The following is a 14,273-nucleotide window of genomic DNA, read 5'->3' on the forward strand; positions in this document are numbered from 1 at the left end:
TCTTTCGCCATGTTCCCTAGCATTTTGAAGACAATCTCTTCCCACAATACAAAATTGTCAGAATTGATCCGAATTTCCCATACAGATTTGCTATTATTTTGCAATAAAAACTTGAGCAATTAACTTGAGGTAAAGCATTCTTCAATGACACAGGCATGTCTCAAAACACTTGCCTATGTATTTTTTTCCCCCCACCCAATGGCCAAAGTTGGGGTGTGCCTTGTACATGAGGGCGCCATAATATGTGACCGTGCATCACAAAACGAACAAAAAGTCGCACACACTGATTTTGCATGAAGACTGAAAATAGGTGAAATGGGTCAACGTAGCCAATCTTGACTTTTTCACATTTTCTGAAAGAGTAAGTCTTCTTTTACATCATACTAAAATTTGGGATCATGAAATGGGCAGGAAAGTGTGTTTTTTTAGCAGTTTATCTCGAACATTTTTGGTAAAATATTGTGATTTCATTTTTGAAAAACCTTTTACACACTCTTCACTTTCATCTCTAATAACTTTTGAAAGGATAATGCTACTGCTTTGAAAGTTGGCATTGATTATTGACAAAATGTGTTAATGAGGCATGCTCAATTTCAGTTTAATCTCATAATCCCATCATTGTGGTTACTCCGGTGGTTTACTTCCTGTTTTTTGTCCCATTCATCGCACAGCCAGCACGGTTTGGTAAAGATTAAGCACTTGAATAGACACTGTACTTCAGAGCCTCTTTTCTCAGTTCACACTTTTCCTGATTTTGTGCTTTCTTTCCAATATTTAGATTGGTTAGAAGAGTCCATTTGATTTGAGTTATACCTCATATCAAAGCTTAAAGTTTGCTCTTTCAGAACATGGTCTTAACTTGATATTTATGTATGGTGACTCTTTGCTTGTTTTGAGGTGCAGGGTCACATATGAGCAAGAGGGTAATCTGATTCAAAATATAGATACACACATACATACATATATTAACTTCTACCCAAAGCTGTAAAAATACCAACAATTTAGACTGCAATAGATAAAGAGCCAATATTCACCATTTGAATACTACAACTAACAAGATTACCAATGAACAGCACAATTAGCTTTAAATTCATCTATAGTATAACTTACATACGTGTATAATGGTAATGCTGTAACAACCTCTGAATAGAAATACCTCGTTCACCTTTCGGTAAGTCTTTGTTATGGCTGTTTTCACCTACGCATCTCCCCATCTTCACTTTTGGCTTCTTGGTGAATGAGTACTTGTGCTTGGAATGCAACTTGAACCAGTTCGATCGACGGAAGCTGGCAGAAGAGAAAGAAGATATATATAGCAATTAAAACAATGATCACAACTTAGTCAAAAATTGGTGTAGAGTGTGGGGAACTAAAACACAGTAAACAGCACACACTTCTCTTTAACCTCTTGAAGACTAGTCTTTAAGTAGTCTTCTTATTCAGCACTGGCAGTACAGAAACTTCAAACAATTCATAACTTTTGAACGGATTCTCTGATTTTTCCTCAATTCTTCACTGATGTGTTCTACTAGAATTGCTGCATTCGCTCAATCCACGTGTTTACAAAGGTGAACTTATCCTTAAATGAAACTTCACTGTTCTCTTTGCATGATAGTACATTTCTTATTTTGATGGAAGCTTTTTTTGAACCTCAAGCAAATTTTCACTTTAATGTCATCAGGCTTGCTTAATCTAAAAGCTGCTGTGTCAGACAATGAAATTCAAATGCACAGCGTACAAACACCTTTCTGAGTTTCATTGAATCTGTTGAAAATTGGGCAGGACTGGAAAAGGGACCTATAGAGAGAGAGAAAAAAAAGAAGACAAAAAAGAGAAAAACTCACGCAAAGTGGGAAGAGTCAAAGCCAGCGGCTCCCCTGCCATCCCCTGGAAGCTGGGTTGGGGGAAGATGTGGGACCTCCTGAGATTTAGCTATCATGCACATACTGTAGAGAGTTGAGTGTCTTTCGTTCTTCCGAGGCAATTTTTTCTTCTTCTCCTCTCTGGCCTGGTCCCGCCTTTTACCAAAGATACCTAAGTAGATAATAATTAAACAGAAATACACTGGACACTGTGCATGGTATGTATCACAGCACTAAGCAAAAAACAGTTATTACACAACTTTATAAAATGATTAGTAACTGCAGAAATATACTTAGAATTACAGAGCTTGGAGAAATCTCTTATTGACAGGGTGGAGCATTCCATGCATTGGGAGCATAATAATAACAATAATCATCATCATTGTTATCCTCCTCCTCCTCCTCCTCCTCCTCCTCCTCCTCCTCCTCCTCCTCCTCCTCATCATCATCATCATCATCATCATCATCATCATCATCATCATCATCATAATGATAATAATGATAATAATATAATGATGATGAACAATTTATATATTGCTTATAACCAAAATATTCCAAGTGCTTTACAATCAACAAGCGAAACAAACTTTAAAAAAATCAAGTACGAGCAGAAATACATCATAAATTACATAGTATTGTTCTTCAAATAAGTGAGACTCAAGTTTCTTTTTAAAAATGAAAACAGCGGTAAGAGTACTGAATATGAGTACAAATAATGAAACATTCACCAGAAGAGGACAAACTGAATCCAGGAACCACAAAAAGAGTTTGATCGGGACTAGAATGAAGATAACAAACAGGCCCGTAGACAAAACATATCGATGAGATAATGTGGTGCAATATTACTGATATCTTTGAAGACACTCAAACAAATTTTCAAATCAATGACATCAGAACATAAACATCACACAACTCTTGTATGTTGCACTTTGTGACACAAAGAGTCATCCTTTTAGTCACCAAAAATTAGGATGGTTTTAGCTTTATATTCTGAATTAGAAAGCAAAATAAATTATTTCATGCATATTGATTAATATAGATATAAAAATGAAATATTCAATCTTTTACAGTTTGGTACATTACACGACGGGTAATGTGTGTGCCATTTTTCACAGCGATTGCACAATCGACAACTAAGATCTTGGCCGAACAGAACAGTCCAAAAAAAATCCGGGCCTGGTTAGGGTTAATGTGATGACTCGGTTCTCCCCCTACCCTTGATTCTCCTTCAAAACACTGCTGCGAAGGAGAGGCTACTCTCAATCAGCAGAAACTCTTCTCATCACTTGTAATCCCACGTCACTTCCCACAACCCTTCATCATGCCACCTGAAGAAACTGACGTCTGCCAGAAAGACTTCAGTTCTACATTAAAAGAGCACAAAGTGTGATGTCACAGTCATTCATCGCCATGGAAACCGATTCTGAGCAACCTCACCTGGCCCAAGAGTTCACGCACAGCAGATTCCAACCCTAGCTCTAACAAGAGATTGGGTATCCTCACTTCGGTACTGTATAAGTATCAATAGCAGTGGCGGATCCAGAGGGGGTGCACCGGGTGCACGCCCCCTCTTTATTTCTTGTTAAAACAAACAAACAAAAAAGAAATACAAAGAAAAAAATGGGGGAGGGGGCACACATGCCCCCTTTCATTTTGTAAAGGCACCTCCCCTTAATGGAATTCCTGGATTCGCCCCTGAATAGTCATTGATCCAACATCCAACCGAAACAAGACAGGCCTAGATGGGGGCTTACTAACCCAGTGGGGTGCTGAGGCAGGTCATCCGAAGATCCATCCAATACAGTTCCACCCCTTCCAAGCTGGTGAAGGTGAAGGTCCTACGTGGGTACTCCTTCACCTCTGTCTTCACCACGCTTGCGGCAGAGCTGGTGGTATCCAGGTAGAACCCAGACATGCAGAGGAAGAAGTTTGTCTGGAAATGAAATCAGAAGCAAGACCACTGAGAAGCTATCATCTTTCAGATGATTCAACTCAAAATCATTATTTTCATGGCGGTATCGTTTACCACTTGGAGCGGTGAATTGAAAAAGTGATTGAGCTATCACATTTTATGCATATGTGTAGGACAGTCATATCACAAAACTTCCTACCATATATAAAAATGTTGCAATGAAGCCTAACATATAAGGATATAATAATAATAATACATTCTGCTTATATAGCGCATGTTACACTTAAGTCTCTATGCGCTTTACAAAATTTTCTATAATAACAATACAATTAGAAAATACATATGTAATACAATACAACTGACTACAACAACAATAAAGAAATTAAGAAAAGTGATCAAAGTATTGATTAAATAAATACGTCTTTAGTTTAGTTTTGAAAGTCTCTTGTGTTGGTGCGGTGCGAACAGAGTTGGGTAAGGTGTTCCATAGGGTGGGTGCCATGACAGAAAAGGAACTTGAGCCATAGTATTGAGTGTTGAAGCGGGGGACTTGAAGAAGTAGTTGGTGTTGTGACCGGAGAGCACGAGGAGGTGTGTAGACGTGGATGAGGTCAGAAATGTAGGATGGAGCTTCACCAGTGAGTGCTTTGTATGTGAGAAGAAGTATTTTGTATTCTACACGCTTGCAGACAGGGAGCCAGTGGAGGTTTCTGAGGAGAAGTTTGGTACTGGTGTGTGTGGTCGCCTTTTCTGTGATTCTTGCTGCTATGTTTTGTACCCGTTGGAGCTTAGCGATGGTTTTTGCATGTGCGTTACCGAGAAGTGCATTACATGCGTCCAGTCTTGACGTGACAAAAGCATGAATAAGTCTGAGGGTGGTGCCACGATCTAGGACAGTGCGTATTGGAGAGATCTTCCTGATAGCTGCCATGGCGGATCGGCAAGTACTGTTCATCTGTGATTCTCGTGATAAGGTGTTATCAATGGAGATTCCCATTATATAATTATTTTGCTCAATAAACCATAACTGTACACTTTTAGATGGTTTATTCCAGAAATAATCATATTATAACTACTGTTCACATTCTATATAACGATATTAAACAATACTTGATCATACTGATTAACATTTTCACATTGGTTGATTCTATCCCTAACTCACATTTTAGAACTATTATGAAACACTAAAGCTGGGTTTTTGTTTTATCTGCAAAATGGTAAATCCTGCCTTTAAAAAGTGACTTCTCGTTCAAGTTAACAGCCAATGACATTTAGAGCCACTTTCTGCTGCACCTTGACAGAAACGCATATTTTCTCTGGTGACAAAAAGAAACCTCTCCAATGGCAGAATATTCTTAGAACTGAAAAATAGAAATGTATTTCTTGATCTCCACTAGACACACTGTAAAACTTGTGAAAGTTAAGTCCATGGAAGACAGAGAAGAGTGTCAAACAAACATAGAAGAAGTGCATACCCCAGAACCTTTTCTAACTACCATGTTGTTGGCATTCTGGTGCCAAGGATCAAGTGGCATTAACATTTCTACTTGCACAGCCCACTTTGTATATGTAAATGCTCCCTCTGACTATTTCGCTCATAGAGTCCAACATCAACAATTCGAAGAATTTTAAAAAAAAATCAATTTTTAACAAGTTATATTCATATACAGCTAGCTCAGAAGGGCAACATATAAAAGGACTTGTTTGCCTATGGGAGCAGTGATTTCTAAAATTTTCAAAATATTACATTTGATGCATATGTATATGTCTGTTGCATCACAAACTACATAAATGTTTCTGAATGAAGCCAAAATATAAGGAGATATCAGTATTTTTCTCATTAAACCATAACTGTAGACAGTTTAGTCTACAAACATTTTTTTTTTTCAAAACACTTAACATCTATTATATGGATTCAAATTTTTACAGTGGTTGTTTCTATCCCTAACTTGCATTTTAGAACTATTTTAAAGCACTAATGCTGGGTTTTTGGTTCATTTGCAAATGGTAAATTATGCCTTTAAAATGCGATATCGATAATGAAAACATATGCGACTTCCAGCCTACTTGATGTCAAATACGTACAACTTTGTAGCTCCATAGTGGATGTGAGTTGCAACCTTGTGGCACTCCTTACCAATGTCTTGTCGTGGTTGAGCTGCGAACAGCTGAAGTAGACCAGGCCCATGCAGCTGAGGAGTACCAGCGACCGGTGAATGGAGGCAATGGTCTTCACGCGGATGCGGCACAGCTCTTCAATGAGGAACAACGGCAGGTGGGTGATGGGGTAATGTCTCTTGGTGGGGTGCTGAAGAAACTCCGTCAGACCAGGAACCTACATAGGAGATTTCAGCAGCAAAATAGTGAAGGTATGAAATCATATGAAAATCACACAGAAAGACTCCCCATTAATAAGCACAAATGAATTTCTCATACGCTGCATATTCCAAAGGGTAGAAGACTTACACAGCATCTGCTACTATCCACCATGTTGTCCTGTTTATGTTGAACATTCAAATATGCTGAATATTCCAACTTCATTCTATCTTGAACATTCCAACTTCACTTTATGTTGAACAGTCTAACTTTAAGTATCATTTGAAATCCCAAACCATCAAGACCCAGGTACTTACTGTGCAAAGTTAACACACTTTCCCAAACTTCAGAATCTTGTTGCACGATAAACAAAAATAAACATGGGCTAAAGCCTGCATGAGATTGGTTAAGATGATTTAGTTCAGGTTTGTTTTTTTTTTTCCCAGAATGCATTTAGTCAGCTTTAAAGTCTTTGTAAGAATCTTAGGACTGGCACACTTCCCAAAATCTTATCACAAACTGCCAAATACGAAAAAGTCTTGGGTCTAGGTTATAACAGAGAATAGGGAGTAATGATCTGATAAGTTTGTATGCATTGGCTAATAGGAAGACAGAGCTGTTGTCATGATTATACTTGAAAACAAGGGTGTATCTGATAGATGGAAAATCTTAAGACTGTACGTTACCTACCTGACGAGACATGGACACCATTTTGACGAAGAGCGAGAGGGGTAGGGAAAAGATAATGTCATTCATGTTAGCCCAACCCTTTGTGCGCCCCTTCTGGAACTGGGGGGGAGGGACGTAGCGCCGCCAATCCTCAGGGTCGCTGGTGTCCATGTACACGCCAATTTCAGTGTGGCTGCCCTCTCGAATGGCCTGGAGTCTCTCCAAGAATTCCACATTAGTGGACTCCGGCTGGGCCTTCGCCTCGCCATCCTTGTCCGTATCACCCGACTGGCTGTCCGGAGTGCATTCCGTGAAATCTGTTGTCACAGAATTTTTCTTTCGTTTCCTTTTGTCTTTCTGTTTTGCTGGTTCCTTCCCTTCTGTGCTGTTTGTTTGAGAGACGGAGAACTTGTCAAACTCGCTGTTGTCCACAGTCTCCATCCATAAAGGATTCTCCTGTTTGTGGCCGTAGATGAGGTACCACAGGAATTTGTGGATGGCCTCTGCCCGCAGGAACTTGCCGGCATAGCCATACATCTCCATGATCCTACGAATCTCCAGAGTGTTGAATGCCTACATCACAAGTCAGGAGGTTTGGTATGAAAGTGGCTGAATGATTCGTGAGGTAATAGATGCTTGAGAGCATTGTCAAAGTTACATATTACAGTGTAACATGCTACATAACACAATATCAGCTTCTGTTTTACTTTATGTACAATAAAGGTTGCATGTTTCAAGTTAATCTCAAAATGGTCAGATATTTCCACATACTAAACTAAAGGAAATTAATACACATAAATGAATACTTTCAGAATTAATGGGCATTTGACTCTCTCACAGTCCCTTGCATCATACTAGGCACTTTACTTCTTATTCTATGTACAGGTACAGCACACACACACAAAAAAAAGACAACTGAACCACAGCTTACCTCCCTTCTTTCAGATGCTTTTCGCTTTGTGGCTTTTTTCACCTGGGTATAACATAAGAAATAACATACAGACCAAACTTTTACAGGTTTGAAGATTAATCAAACAAGAAATATGCTTGGTGTTTTTCTCCCACATATCATTTCTCTATCGCTGTGCACTTTGTGAACGTCATTATCACCATATTCGACTATCTTTTAAAATGTTATATTAATTCTGCGAAAGTGGACATTTTTTGCAGTGACAAGGTTCTTACAATTTCCCACAACCAGAAACTGGTACAAAAATAAAAGCATGCAAATATTTTTGCTTCTTATATGTAACACTATCTCATGTTTTGATTCCGCAGAATGTAAATCACCCGAAATTCATCATACCTGCCAAGAGCGAAAATATTACTGACACAAAATTGCCCACTTTTATAGTACTTTTACACAGGATTTTGATCACTACTTTCCCAAACAAAATTTCAAATTCTGTTTGTACTTGTTCTCCGATATGAAAATATGAAAAAAAGGACATATCAAGCCCAAGTTTACGTTTCTGTACAATTTTTGCAAGATGTACAACAAATGAACAAATGACCCATCCACCTTTGGCTTGGGCCGACGAGGCATGGTTGGTCCCTCTGTCTTGATGTTGAAGATTGGCCTCACGAGGGCATTGTGCACTGTTGTCTCAATAAGGGGATCATCATCAGCCACGTCGGCAGCCGCTACGATCTTCAACTAAAATATCAGCAAGTGAAAGAAAGGGGGGGAGGTTATAAAATGCAGTGCTTATAAACTGTATGAGCTGAAATTTTCGCGGTGGTTTTATTTTCACGAATTTCCCGAATCACCTTTGAAGTGTGAAAATAACAACACCTGAAAATAACAACACGCGAATAACTAAGTTCAGTTAGACCCTCACATCCTCGAAATTAACAACATGCGAACATGCCCTCCAAGTAGCAATTCACAAAAATGTTTGTACGCAAAAATTTCAGCTCGTACAGTAGCCCATATCACTACCATAGTGTCTCTTGGCACTTTAAGGGAGAAGGATGAAAAAGAAAAAATGAAATGTACTGTACAATACATGTTCTGCAGATGTTGCAGTATGCATAACCAAAACTCATTCATAATTATACTTTTTGAACAGAAATGGCATATTGTACAGCCCTCCACTGTAATGCTTCTGTTAATCTTATAAATCACTCTTGAGAATTACGGGAAAACAAATCATTTGAAGGATGGAATGTAGAAGTAAAAGGCAAAAAATGAATTTTAGGGAGAAGTACACGTACATTACTAAGGCACTATGGGTTTCAGTCTTAGCATTACTTATCCCTTGTGTGTCCATACACATTTTGTTTACAGCTACTATAACAACAGCAAAACTGACCAACTATTCACAAGCAAGAATGTAAACCCCAAATGATCAAGCACCTATAATACTACAAACAATTTCCACATAAGCCTATAATATTACTTAGAAGACCATGCAAAGGCTCTAATGATAAAATCTTTGAGTTATATTGTGTAGAATTCTGCAAACTCACCGTGACTGTTCCTCTTTCATTTGTGCTTGGCACCTTCTTTACAAAGAACTTTAGCTTCTTTTCTTCATGTAGGTGGCTGAGAAGCCTGTTTCAATGGGTAAGAAAAAAGATTCAGAGTAGAGTCAACTAGAATGGTAGATAGAAACATTAGAAGCATATTTACAGCACAATGAGAGAAATTTGACTCACTCTGTCATGTGTATATGGATAAATTTTGGCAAGTTAATGTAAAATGCATGTTTCACTGAGGGAGCCCATGTGGTGGAAACTGTTAGACTTTCTAGAGCAGACATAGCACTTGAAAGCAAGAAATAAAGGTGGCTCTTGCTGTTTCCTCAAAGTTGGTGTTGATACAGTTTTTTTTGATTTGGTGTCACTGAAGGATGGCGGACACATGTGATAACCCTTGCAATTACTACCATTCTCTCCTCTGGGCCATAATACCATATGTCCAAAAAAAAATCACAGAGGGGCCCTCCGCAAAGATAGCTTCAAAAATAAAGAATCAATCCAAATGCAATTTCAGGGTATGAAACTATAAATTATTCCTCGCATTTTACCGAAAACTCCATCCACTTTGCTTCAGTGGTCAAAGAGAAAGGAGGATCTTTGTAATAGCATTTCAGGAATCCCTTCCCTCCAAGTTCTATCCGATGTGTTCACACATTAATATGCAGTTCCAAGAGCATCAAAGTGGTAAACTTGAAAGAAACAGACCAGCAACATGCTTTACAATGATCCACGATCCACGTTTCTCTGTGGCCACTTACAATGTAACCAAATTAAATTGGGTTTTCTGCAAAATATTGGTGTGATGTTATATTTTCAGACCCTAAAATACACATTCAAACAGTTAAATCGAATTGAAAGTTATCCATGTGTAAATCCAACTGTAATATTTTAGGGGAACAAACTGTACACGTATGTTTGGGAAGCCTAAAGCTGTGAACTTCACCGTAAGACAAGAAACATTTGCGGCATTTAAAGGACAAGTTCACCTTCAAAAACATAAGGATTGAGAGAATGCAACAATATTAGTAGAACACATCAGTGAAAGTTTGAGGAAAATTGGACAATCGATGCAAAAGTTATGAATTTTTAAAATTGTTGTGTTGGAACCGCTGGATGAGGAGACTACTACAGCTTGTGAGTCATATGCGTACAACAGTATAAAGAAAATGTAAAAGAAAATTCAACATATTTTCACTTTTTTTCGCATAATAAAAGAGCTCTTGACTTGCCTCTTTCTAAAGGCAGGGGGAATAATATTACCCATAACATTTGTCGGTAACGAGTCAGGGGAATGTGTACTTTTTTCAAAAGATGGCATTTTGTGAAATTCTCTTTATATTTTCCTTATATTGTTGTACGCATGTGACATCTAAGTTATTCATACACTGGAGTAGTCTTCTCATCCAGCGGTTACTGCACAAAAACTTCAAAAATTCATAACTTTTGAACGGATTGTCTGATTTTCCTCAAACTTTCAATGATGTGTTCTACTAATATTGCTACATTCTCTCAATCCTTATGTTTATGAAGGTGAACTTGTCCTTTAAGTTTTGGGAATCGCCATTGGCATTCAATGCATTGTGTAAACAAACACTTTGGTGTGCATATGCATATACTTTCAAGAATCTTGGCTCTTGTGAAATTCACAAAAGTTTCATGCATATGAAAATGTCTGGATTTACAGTATTTCAAACAAATCTTTGATATAGGTGTACACAATGTAGATGCTATCAGTTTCAAACACTTGCAATTTTGCCCTTTTATCTTTTATATACTTCTTCAGATTCCATATGTCACAATGATATTAAAGAGGAGTCAATGTCAAATCTAAGGTCTTTATCTCACAATTTCATGTCACGTCAATGGTAAGACATTGAAAGCATTTAAAATCCTTGTTTTATCATTCTAATGTTGTAAATTTCCACATTGCATTGAAATAACCAGAGACAAAATATAATTTGGGAGACATAATTCTGTCAATATGAAGAACTGTTGCTGTAATAAAATTATTACACATTTCATTGCTTAAAGGGAGAGTATGCTGATTTCAACATATTCCCAAATTATCTTCAACAGATCACAGGCAACCTTTGAAATTTTATAGGGACCTGAGTTCACACAATGCAAATGAATAATTCATAAAATTACACCCCCTGGTCAATACAATACAGCTAGACAGATTGCATATGGACATGCCTTCTTCAAAACTATTATATGGACAACTAAAGCGAAAAGTAAAACATAATATAGGCAGTTACATAAGTTTTGACATTTGCTCACACAGTGAGGTTAGTAAAATCTAACGTGGTACAGAAAGGTATTTTAAACATAACATCAATAGACGTATAGTACCTCCAAGAAGCAAATGACCAGGGTTTAAAGGGGAATATCAGGATGACAGACATGGAAACCTTATGGAGGTCCCATAAACTCACCTGAAGACTGTCTTTCTGCAACAGGTGCTTGTTAGTTTCTCTGCTGCTTCCCTGTCTCTGATGTGCTGCGAGAAGGGATGAACACAAGAATGCAAACAGTCATGCAACTCTTTGAGAACCTTTCACAAGACTACTTTAACAGCCTGCCTACCAGTTTTCAAAGATTCAACACTCTACTTTCTCTCAATGCATTATTAAAGTCACTGAAGTTAATACTAGAAAGCTGAACATGCAAGGGAAGTGATAGAATGAGAACATTAATGCAGTGGAAAAATAATGTAGCGTAGGAAATCGTGACTAATTGTGGAGTATCGATGGAGCGCCCAGAGGATGATGTCCTGAGGAAAAGTGCTAGAGTTTAGATTGATGAGCCATGCAAACGAGGGAGACCACTGAAGATGTGGCAGAAACAGCTAAAGGAAGAGCTTGGAAGGGTTGGCTTAAAAAAGGAGGATGCCCCACAACCATAATCGGGAGAGGTGGTTAGAAGGTGTTGCATATGGACATGTCTTTTCAAAACTACTATACGGACAACTAAAACGAAAAGAAAAACATAATATAGGCAGTTACAAAGTTTTGACATTTGCTCAAACCGTGAGGTTAGTAAAATCTAGCGTGGTACAGAAAGGTATTTTAAACATAACATCAATAGACGTGTAGAACCTGCAAGCAGCAAATGACCAGGGTTTAAAGGGGAATATCAGGATGACAGAAATAGAAACTTTATGGAGGTCCCATAAACAGCTATTGCTGTGAGATAATTCCGGGCCAACCCCGCCATTGGGGATAGGCCCGGGAAAAAAGGGGTAATATCATGATGATGATGATGAAGATGATGATGATGATGATGATGATGACGATTTCACCCTCTGTATTTTTAAGATCACAACTGCTGTCCAAATTGAATGCAAATGATTGTATGTGATGTGGTACAAAAGACTATAAATCAAACAGCATGCAGAAATCGGCCCACCTTGAAGACTTCAAACATCTCCGTCACTTTGACTTTGGCAATGTATTTCAGGATCATCTCCTGCCGCTTGACAGACATCAGAGTCCGCGTGGCACCTTTGGCAGGAGATTTGATCTCTGGGCCTGCATGCAATAAAGAGAACAACTGTGTTTACCTTAACCCGTTGAGGACGGTTTGATTTTACTACAACACGCATTTCCCGTAGACACCTGCCCGAGTATACTCGGGACTCGTCCTCAACGGGTTAACAATGCTTTAACATTGATTATACTGATTCAAAACTTTACACTGGTTGTTTCTTTCCTAAACTCACACTTTAGAACTATTTTGAAGCACTAAGCTGGGTTTTTGTTTCATCTGCAAATGGTAAATTATGCCTTTAAGACCGACATCTTGTTAGTGGCAAAACAATTCCCACCTGCTAGTGTGGTTTGACTTTGGTTCTCCTCTCCTGCTGCAATGGCAACCTCCGATAACGATCCAGATGTGGATGTTCCAGCATCCTCCAAAGTACCTTCCATTTTTGGTGGACTCTGCTTCTCTGCTCCATCTCAAGTCAATGACAGTCGAAACAACAACAAAAAAAGAATAAAATAAATTAATGCCATATCAAATGTACCAGTTGGTAATGTCTATAATCCTTTGTCCTACTTCAGGGAAATTTTACTTTTAAACTGCACATATATGGGACAAAAGGGCTATATTATCTGCCTCTCTTTCCTATCACCAATTGTGGAATAGAATAAATTAACTTCAAATGACTTTGCAATATGTTATGTACATATGAAAAAAAATAGAGTGTAAAATATATTCTGGTGACCACAACAGAGCCATGTTCCCTTAAACATACTAGAGTAGAGGATATAGCAAGTTCAGAGGATGATAATGAATGAAAGTGCTGGTACTGCGTCAGACCTCACCATCATCAACGAAAGATGAATTCTTGCCCTTTGTCTTGTTGTAGAAAGTCCGCAGGTCGTGTGGCACAGTCTCGCTCTCAAGACCCCTTGTGCTGAAATACCTGTATAGCAGGATAGACAACATTGGTTGTCAGCGTAGCATTAAGGATCTTAGCTTCCCACTGGCACCTCTCTCTCCATTTGATCACATATTTTCATCATCAAAGCACCCAATTCCTAACTCCTCTGGTAAATGAATGATAAAAGTTTATGCAACATGATCTTTTCATGGTAAAAAAACCTCTTTTTCCATCTGATAATAATGCTGTATTCAAATAAACTTATGAACAATAGTCTGATTTCGTTAAAACATTCGTCAAGCCTTCCCGTCAAATGTTCTGCACTCTCTACAACTGAGTATGCATCTGACAAAACTTCCTTGTAGGAGCCTTTCCTGTAACTCACTTTCACCACAAAAAGGATTTCTTCTTCAGTCACTAACCTTTGCTCCCTTTGACGACCTCTGTTTATCATCAGTGGAACCAGTAGACCAGCACTGACGAATCGCTTAATAACCAGGCGAACACGATACCTAGCCATCCCAAAGTGTCGACATAGACCCTAAGATAGGGAAAGAGTATATAAGAAAGCTTTACAACATAATTAATGTTAAAACTAACTTTGAAGTGGACTGGAGTCTCACATTTTCTTCGGTGAAGTTTA

General features: G+C 38.3%; 1 protein-coding gene and 1 long non-coding RNA gene across 2 annotated transcripts in view; both read right to left on the reverse strand.

Annotated features, from left to right (window-relative positions):
* The window catches only part of LOC139732454 (general transcription factor 3C polypeptide 1-like), a 49,736-nt gene that overhangs the window by 23,130 nt on the left and 12,333 nt on the right, over window positions 1-14,273 (reverse strand). Inside the window, exons 9-19 of the mRNA XM_071643317.1 lie at window positions 14,053-14,171; window positions 13,572-13,672; window positions 13,070-13,201; window positions 12,652-12,773; window positions 11,679-11,743; window positions 7,945-7,963; window positions 6,781-7,332; window positions 5,912-6,109; window positions 3,621-3,795; window positions 1,845-2,034; window positions 1,166-1,287 (exon numbers count right to left, since the gene is read on the reverse strand). Of these exons, the coding sequence (XP_071499418.1) occupies window positions 1,166-1,287; window positions 1,845-2,034; window positions 3,621-3,795; window positions 5,912-6,109; window positions 6,781-7,332; window positions 7,945-7,963; window positions 11,679-11,743; window positions 12,652-12,773; window positions 13,070-13,201; window positions 13,572-13,672; window positions 14,053-14,171 (1,795 nt within the window). The remainder of the gene's footprint in view (window positions 1-1,165; window positions 1,288-1,844; window positions 2,035-3,620; window positions 3,796-5,911; window positions 6,110-6,780; window positions 7,333-7,944; window positions 7,964-11,678; window positions 11,744-12,651; window positions 12,774-13,069; window positions 13,202-13,571; window positions 13,673-14,052; window positions 14,172-14,273) is intronic.
* LOC139732442 (uncharacterized) lies at window positions 8,279-9,319 on the reverse strand. The gene is made up of 2 exons (XR_011711023.1): window positions 9,232-9,319; window positions 8,279-8,416 (listed from the first exon to the last, which is right to left on the reverse strand). It is a non-coding gene; the product is annotated as an uncharacterized lncRNA (long non-coding RNA).

This window comes from Diadema antillarum, unplaced genomic scaffold (genome assembly GCF_040938485.1).
Source record: "Diadema antillarum isolate AM-2024a unplaced genomic scaffold, OU_Dant_1.0 seq00000423_RagTag, whole genome shotgun sequence".
Taxonomy (NCBI): domain Eukaryota; kingdom Metazoa; phylum Echinodermata; class Echinoidea; order Diadematoida; family Diadematidae; genus Diadema; species Diadema antillarum.